The sequence below is a fragment of the Atheta coriaria genome, unplaced genomic scaffold (assembly GCF_025399875.1).
Source record: "Atheta coriaria isolate IRGN ID8LTWV9N9 unplaced genomic scaffold, Caltech_Dcor_3.1 hic_scaffold_3_pilon, whole genome shotgun sequence".
Lineage (NCBI taxonomy): Eukaryota > Metazoa > Arthropoda > Insecta > Coleoptera > Staphylinidae > Dalotia > Dalotia coriaria.
Window position 1 is genome coordinate 4572342 of NW_027045445.1, and position 9285 is coordinate 4581626.

General features: G+C 33.4%; 1 protein-coding gene across 1 annotated transcript; it reads right to left on the reverse strand.

Annotated features, from left to right (window-relative positions):
• Window positions 1–2236: 2236 nt before the first annotated feature.
• LOC135803687 (uncharacterized histidine-rich protein DDB_G0274557-like) lies at window positions 2237–2651 on the reverse strand. Its single transcript, XM_065317359.1, has 2 exons — window positions 2634–2651; window positions 2237–2566 (listed from the first exon to the last, which is right to left on the reverse strand). Exons 1-2 carry the CDS (start codon window positions 2649–2651, stop codon window positions 2237–2239), a joined length of 348 nt encoding a protein of 115 aa, XP_065173431.1.
• Between the last annotated feature and the right edge of the window lie 6634 nt (window positions 2652–9285).

The following is a 9285-nucleotide window of genomic DNA, read 5'->3' on the forward strand; positions in this document are numbered from 1 at the left end:
AATCCAACATAACCTTACTTATAAACTTTTTGTTTTATGATTGATCAATCTGTTATTAATATTGTTTTATATTTTTTTATTCTTTCAACAATAAGTGTATTATGAAGTATTGCAGAGTAAATAAGTAACAAATGTGTTTGACAAGAATCGATTGCTCTTTAATATATTATTCTGTTTTTGTTGACTTGTAAACTTTTGTATGTTTTATACGTTGGCGTAGGCAACTTCATACACTGGAAAAATCGAACAAAAAGTCTATATACAGCAATTAGGAATATAAATCAAGTTGAAAGTACTTTTTAATTGGAATCGCAACACATTCCAGTTATGAATAAATTCAAAACATTGAAAAAGTCTAAAAGTAGCTTATAGCACATAACAGTAGAAAAAAACCTAAAGCAAAACATGATAAATTGCTAAATTCGCTGACTGAGTACTCACTCAAATCGCTCGTTTTCATCCGATTTGCTCCAACGGAAAAATAAATACCTCGCAAATTGCGCGTGGGAATATTAAGCCTGAGATATATTTATTTTTTGCCAAAAATGCAATAAAATGCAACTGATTTGCAAACAAATGTGCGTATTTTCAGCTAAAAACACTGAATTTACGTCGAAAATGCTTTTCATTATAAATTAATACGGTGAATAACTCGATGTAATTACGAACGTTGCAAGTACTAACTCTCAAGATGCAGAAAACCTAAGTAGATTTTAATTAAAAGCTCCGAGAGTTAATTTTCTGTCAGTTTGCCTCACAGAGAACGCATGTATATGTAATTTAAGTTTATCCTAATTACAATTAATCTTAATAAGCTTAGATAACCTCTGATGTTATTTTAACAAATGTAAAAGTAAAAGGTTGAAAAATGCATTTTGGGTTGCCTATATATACAGCAAGCACTTTACTCGTATGTTGATTTCATGGACGTTGACACTCATTTCCCAGCCGCGACGCAAAAAAATAAGAATAAAAAATAGAGAGGACTGTCGTCATGACAACATCGCGAACAAAATACGAGCCCACTCACGTTTAAAAGAATATAAAACCAACACCAGCCGTTATATACGAGTGCAGAAGAAGAGCTTCGGAGTGTTGTAAACGACGAACGATTTTTTGCGTTTTGCGCTTTTTCGCCGTTCGCATCTTGCTGATTTTAATTTCGTTCGAAAGAGATGATGCTGACTGCCACCGTGATTGCTCTGACATCGACGCCGTCAACCTATAATTGCCTCTATAACCATTCAGGAATCGCGGCGCGACATTACACGTGTTACTGACTTGAGTAGCGCAGACAGCGCCATGTTGATGTACCACTAATATCCAGCACCAAATCTAGGCGAATAAAACGCTAATAAAAATAAAAATAAAAACATTTGAGTGCGAAAGAAGTGAATATTCTCTTGGGAATTGAATAAATAAATAATTTTATTGTTAAAATACGAGAAAATAAATACTGCAGACAATGGCAGTTTAGTTTTATGTTTATTTATTTAATTATTCAGTTGGTATGAAAATATTATTAGAGTTTTTAGTTTTAATTCCACGAAAGTTTAATTAGCATATAAAATTCCTGAAATCGCTAAAACATAATTTAAATCGGAGTATATTGCGTAAATATTTTAACTAGAAATTTTACATCAAATAGTACTCAAATAATAATAAATAAAACTGGTTTATTTCAATTTTCAACTTGTTTACAATATCAAATTGTAAATTATAACAATATTTGTTGCTTTGTGTCATAAAAAATATCAAAATCTAAAGGCAATTATGACGTTATCGTGCATGTTCACCCGAGATGTAATTACCGCAATCGCTCGAGCCGTTAATGTCTCCCTTGAGATAAACCCCGAAATTAATGTTGTTCATTTACAAACGCAATTGTATCACAACTCTTTTCTCGGTAAATTTACAAGATATATTACTTTAAATAACTGGGAGAATAAAAATCGAAAAATTTTAATTTTTGTTGGATTTATTTACAAACAAAACAAAACATGTTCAACACAAGCGAATTAATTAACAACAAAATATTTGGCCATTCTGGGACTACACAAAATTCGTAGATAATTGCACTTCCCAGGTTTGCAATCAAATATAATCTGTAAAATTAAATATAATATAATATTACACATTAAAATGTAATGTTGGTTGCCTACCTTTCTTAATAATGCTTCCAGACTGTTAATACTCTTTGATATGATCTATTCTTACATAACCTAACTTCCAGAGTTTACCAGAAGCTTCCGTGATGGTCCAAGTGATCGTGATGGTCGAAGTGATGCCCATGGAAATCATGGTCGTGATGGTCATAGTGTGCCAACTGATGGTGGTCGAAGTGATGATCCACATGATGATCAACATGATGATGGTCAATGTGATGATCGTGGTGATCATGTACATAAACAGGAACATGGACTTTTTCTACGTGATGATGGGTGACGTGATGTTCAGGGACATGGAGAGGGACATGGATGATGTGGTGTTCATGGACTGGACCATGATGTTTACCAAAGAAGATTGGTTTGGCTGTGGAGATGGTGACCAGGGCAGCAAATGCAATCTAAATAATAATAAAAAAATTTATTAAAAAATTTGAAAAATTTGTGTTTTTATTTATTTTTACTTACTAAAAACTTGGAAGCCATTTTGTTTGTGGAACTTTAGGTAAAGTTATGTACTCAAAGAGCAGGTCTTCGATGGAAGCCAAAAGAAAGTGATGTCCATCGAAAATCCGTCTTGGGTTTTTATACTCGCCCGCAGACGTGCGACTCTCACCCATTCCGCTGGTTTTCGTTGGGCGATCTCCCGTCCTGCTTCATTTCTTCACGCGCGCTTCGTCTGGTCAAGCGCTCCGGTTCAAAATCACCCAAAAATTCAACGCCGGCACAAGAGAAAAGTAAGAGTGAACATTGTGCAAGTTTGCATAAATTTTTCTTTATGTGTCGAGTTTCGTTTCGACGTCGTGTTGCTCGCTCTCGATCTGGTTCCATAATCGGCTGATGAAAGCACCGAAAGCGCTCCGGAAACTCCGGCCAGATGGACCAAACACGGATGACAATAAATTATTTTTAATAAAACGAATTTGTAGTTGCCCAACAACACAATCGGCAAACTTTAAAAATATTTAAATTTTTTTTGTTTGAATTTACATAAAATTGAATTTAATTTGATTTCGCGAAACCTGATTCGAATTTTGAAGATAATAACTTATAATATTGATCTTTTATTAATGAAATCTACGCAAATTTAATAATAATATTAATATCAATTAATTCCATGCAAAATCAAATATTAATCTATAAACTTGTGTGCAATTAATTTAAATTTAAGTTATTTTACGATTTAAATTAATTTAGTTTAATTACATAATATGTAACTTGTGCAAGTCGACACGTGTCCCGAATATGTTGGATGTTATTGTTGCACATCGTATTATCATAATATTAATTTATTTCGGAATTAACGATCGCCGCTAATCAGGTTATTTCTCTTCTCTCTCGGGAGAGAGAATTTCTGTGCGCGTCGAAAATGCGATGCGCTTTAGGCTGTAGTTATGGCCTCGTAAACCGTTCAATATGGTTTATCGGCGGATGCATATTAGAAAACTTGGATTTATTGAGATGTTGAGATGTTGCAACGTGTTTAAAATACGAGGATTAAAACAGCGCATGTGGATAAATCAGAGAGAACATTTGGTATAAATGTTTATTCTGTTGAATTATTAAAATGTGAATCAAATGATGGTTGTACATTAACATTTATATTATATTCATGAGTGCACTTACCAAAATTGGTGTAATTCAATTACTGCAGGGTATATTATTTGTATTTTAAGTTAAAATTGTTGCAATTGTTGGAAAATTGCAAAATTTGTACAGAAATTCGGTTAAAATTAATTTTAAAGGTATTTTTAAAGAAAAAAATTGTGTAGTTTAACCATAATTCGTAATAATGTGTAATTGTACATAACATAACCTAATTATTGCTAACCTAACCTCAATTTTGTACTATTACATTACAAACACAAAAATTTAAATTAAAATGTTAATAATTTGTATAAAACTCTTTTCACAGCAAGTAATAACAGTAAAAACCCTTAAATTTTGTATTAATTTTAATATTTGCTTAAAATTTATTTAAAATTAATTTTTTAGTTAAAAAATGTGTGTTTTACTTTATTTTTCTATAATTTCTACTCAAATCCTTTATATCTTCATTTGAAACGGTTTACAACCTAATTTAACTACTACTAACCTAATCTCAAATCAATACTATTATATTCTAACCAAAAATATATAACAAAAATGCAAATAATCAGCATGAAACTCTCTTCTCAAACAAAACATGTAAACCATGTGACATTTATCTGCAAAATTTCTTTTTTCTTTTTTGTTTTATTTTATTTTTATTTTATTTTATTTTCTTCAAAATTGCTTATGCAAGTCGCAAATACACAATCAAAGAAAGACGTAAATTCCTAATCTAGTCACCTGTTAAGCCGATTTATATTTTATGCTCTTTCGCCGCGACCGGGCCGTGTTAAAAGTGAATAAATTACCATCATGCCATCGCTCGAATACCAAACAGCATCTTTCCACAGACATAACGTCCCAGTAACTCAACAACACACACACACAAACACCAGTATAGTATAGTATAGATAAAATGTTATTAGTACAAAACGTACGAATTCATAAACAACTTAATTTTATTTATGACATTTTATATTTATCTATTTCGAGTCGAAGTTTAGTTTCTCCACATCCCAGACCCAGGCTTAATTATGTTTAATTTATAATTGTTACGTATTACGTGCAGACAGATGATACGACAGAAATTACTAGCATCTTAGAAATTCAAGTTAACGATCCAAGAACACAAACTGAAACTAAAATCATTTCATGCGGTTTCCTTTTGTTGCAATAAATTAATATGATTAATGGATGTATGTTTTTGATGTGATGCGTATGTAATTATTATTATTTAATTAAAATAACATCAAATGTATGCAAATTATTTCCACGAAAACTAATTATATTAACTTTGATCATTTCAATTTTCATTCAGTTCTGAATTATCAAGTTATGAATTCCAAATTGCGATTCATAAATCACGCTTCACTTATTCATATATATTCATATTCCATCACCGATCGCCAGTCGGATTCATATTCAAGTTTATACAATAAGTTATATTCCACGTACGCACTTATCACTTATTCAACCAAACTCGCAGGATAACCTCTGAAAGACTTACTCGGAAACCTACATAACCTATATATCTATATAATACATATAAAGTAATGTGTGTTGCCTAGATGTGGATGGATAGGATACATTTTAGGTTATGTTAGGTTATCACAAATGTAACAATAAAATTTGTTATGCACGGCACGTGTGCATACGTCGGATGCAATTCGGTGCGAAAATATTGCCGCAGCCTCCATGGAAATAAATTTTCTATTTTCTATTTTCACATTGTGAGTTTTCCCGTATTGGAGAAAATATAAACGAAATTTGCGTTTTATCATCATTGGAATACGGTTATATCTTTTCACTTTTTATTACGCGTATTACTTGTTATATCTTCAGGCAGGTTGATCTCGAATTTCTCAATGAGTATCGCTTCCGTTCGCTGGAATTCAGTTCATCTTGCGCGTCACGCACGCAAAATCCGATCGCAACACACCGAGCCAAGATGTCTGCTCATTTCACTTCGGCGTATTAACATTCCAGTCGGTGTGTGTGATTTAAGAAGAGAATACGCAACTGTGCCAGACCAGACAGACGGTCGCTGGGAAGTAAAATGGAAGTAAATGCTAATGGCGGTCGAGGAATCCAGTGTGAAAGTGAAATTGTCGGTAATATAGGCCGCGGGCGCTCGCGATTCATGAGATCAAGTTCGCCGAGTGTTCCACAATGAATGAAAGATATTGAATTATTGTTTAAAAAGGTAAAAAGTGAGGTTATGTAAGTTTTAATCGATTTTATACACATTAAATCTAAAATTTGATAAAATGTTACATGAAAGTGAATTGAGTGCTGGCTCATTACTGATTCCGATTGAAGGTGACAGAATTTCGAAAAACGTGCGTGTTGGATGTTCAAAGTTACGTCCGATGCACAGCTGCACGTTGTCGGAATACAAGCAACAGACCCGATTAAATCACGTGTGGAAATTTGCCGTTTAACAATTCGAACATGTATGAAATTGCTTTCACTTATCGAACGCCCAAACAATGCAAGGTTATCTTGATTGAGGTTATGTTGGCTTCGCATGGAATTCACTATATGTAACTACACATCATTAAAATAAAAACAAGTAAAAAACGCTGGTTCATGTACATTTGTGAAATGTGAAAACAATTCATTGTATATTTTGTGCTGTTTTCCGTGAATTTCTGCGTATTATTGCATTTTTTGCTTGTTATGTAATGTAACAATTTTCAACTAAAGCACGATAGCACGTACGCGTTACCTAGACGTGTCTCTTTGCATCGATTGCTAAAAATCTGATGACATGCGAGTTTCGAATAATTTTGTAATTTCCCTCGGTATTATTTCAAATGGCTTTGAAAAGCGATTGCCGTCATCGCCGAAAACCGCCCGCGCTCACTAAACACGCCAGTGATTGATGACCGCGTGCAGAGCTGACGTATGTTCGTTTCTTACGTGCACCACATACTTCAAACCAAAATTATTTTAAGTTTAGATTGGATTATACAGTTTGTTTTAGGAAATAAAAACGTAATCTTTTTCTAATTGCTGTTAAACAGTGCTTAAAATTTAAATGTAAACGTTTGGAATGAAAATACGTCAAAGGGTGAAGAATTAAAAGCAGAATATGCAAAAAGTGTAAAGCGCACTGCCCTGGAATGTGAAATGAGGTTTTTATTAAAATGATACGTACATACCCAGAGAGAAGCAAATTAAATTGTGTTCTTTTGAAATTTACATGTCTGTTATTTTTTGTACCTTCTTAGTTATTTGCTGTTGTATGTCAAGTCTGTGAGAGAAAATTAAGTAATTTTAAGACATCGATAAATTACTGCTGTTGTTATTTGTATGTTGGGTTGCATACTAATAACACAGAAATTAAAAACGCAGTTTAAGTTATTTTCTTTATTTTTTTGTTGAATAGTGTAGTTACGACTGCATAAGTTAGTAAAATACATTTACTGAGTAATAATTCATTGTTTAAGTTAATGATTCATTCGAAAACTTGGCGTGCAATACGAGAAACAAAATGATTCTAGTCGAATAACTTTGCAGCAAGTCAAAACTTCGCCAAGTTTTAGTAGAATATGTCATTAAAGTTAATTTGAATCGATTTTTATCTGAATGCGATGAATCTGGAACCACACTTCAATTTCTCACTGGGAATTTGAGATTGGATTGAATAATTTACCACCACCGCTTTCTGTCTGCACTCAAAATGAGTTCGGGTTCTTCCTTGTTGATCCTTGCGTCCGCAAGTCCTGCCGACCGCATGCAACCACGTCAAACATTTCAGGCGGGTTGAATTCGACGCATCAAAACAACCGCCGCCGTAAAGGTTGGCGATGACAGTAAGTAACAATGAATAATGAATTTATTCAATGTCGTTTCTCTTCACACTTCCGCAATGCGTAGATACTTAGTAATGTTGGTTGCCTGTATTAAGCCGGTTTAAGATATGTTAGCGTTGAAAGTTGCCTCTCTTGAGGATATGAACTTGGCTCAATTTATAAATTATTCGATTATAACGATGAACAGCGTAAAACTTTGCAGCGGTGAAAAGTTTACATGAAAGCTAATAATATTCATACTCTCATATTCATATAAAATAAAGTTACAACTAAATTTCATTGAATTTCCTGCTGGTTTTATAGTAATAACGCGGAATTAATTTAGGATTAATATAGGCAACTTTATATGCTTGTAATTTTAAGGTATGCAACACATTTTGTTATCCATGGTCAAGATGGTGTTTATTGCCGACATGTTACGAATTAATTAAAAACAACCGAAAAATATACAACAACAACAGCAAACATTTACCACACGGTCGTCTTCCTGTTTCATATACGAGTATACTCGGTAAACACCGGAGAGCTGTAGGCAGAAAAAGCTCTTTAGGAAACAGCACTCCGGGGGGCTTCGCCTGCTCAAACAAGGCTTGTGCGCAGAGGAGCCATTAGAGACCAAAGGAAAGCGGGCGCAAGAAAATAAAACAAAATTCGCTCTTTGACAAAAAGATGTTGCCACTCGCGTTACATACTGGTAGCACATTTTTCATTCTATCAGCAGCATTCACAATGAATGCGAATGGAAGATTAACATTTAACCTAAAAATAAACACTTAATGTGTTGATACAACACGCTATGCTTTTGATCTACAGTGCAATACAATGCGGGTTGTCTATATTGAAACAAGTGTTTTGAGTGAATGTTGTTTTAAAATTGTATTTTTTGTTTTTATACCTGTATAACACAAACATTTATATTTTTTACTCGCTGTTTGTTTTAGTGATGAGTAAATTTGCCAGTCTGCAAAACTTTATTAACTGATGGATGAATATTTCGATTTTGCGTGCTGGCACTCTGCGAATTTAGATTTTGGTCGTTTGAGCCGCACATAATTGGAACGGTTTTGAATTCGTCAGTAATATTGATTTCTACATGGCTCGCTTACACAAAGTTAGTTTCAGTTAAAGTTGACATTGTAAACGGTAATGTTTAATTGAAACTTTGTTTGCATCAAACGATTAATACTAAATTATCTCTGTGAAATTCGATCAAATATCTCTAAAAATAACATTTAAATATTAAATATACACAAAATGCAATAAAATCCTACTGAATTTTATAATAAATATTAAATAACACGGAAAATCAAAGCAGAAAATTAAATTACTTCGTGGAATGCATTCAAATATTCACTAATTACACGAAATAATCATTATTATTCTATGCTGCATCGGAAATTCAACTTTATTTCGTGTTTTAGCGCTGCCACAATGAAAGTTGTTGATTGGCGGTTTCCATTAGCAATCGGTTCATGTGTTTTAGTATTCGTGCGATGTCCGCGTTGGTAAGTTTCTACATATAAATGCATTTCCTTCGCCGTCATGTTCCCGATCGGAAACACGAAAAGGACTCGAGGCGTAAACCGTTTCGGCAAAGTTCACAATGAGGTAATTTTCAACAGACGTGTGTGCTATGCAGACACATATGTGAAATGCCCGGCGCCTCCACCAAAAGTGATCAAGGACATGAAGGTAATCATAAATTATAGCTG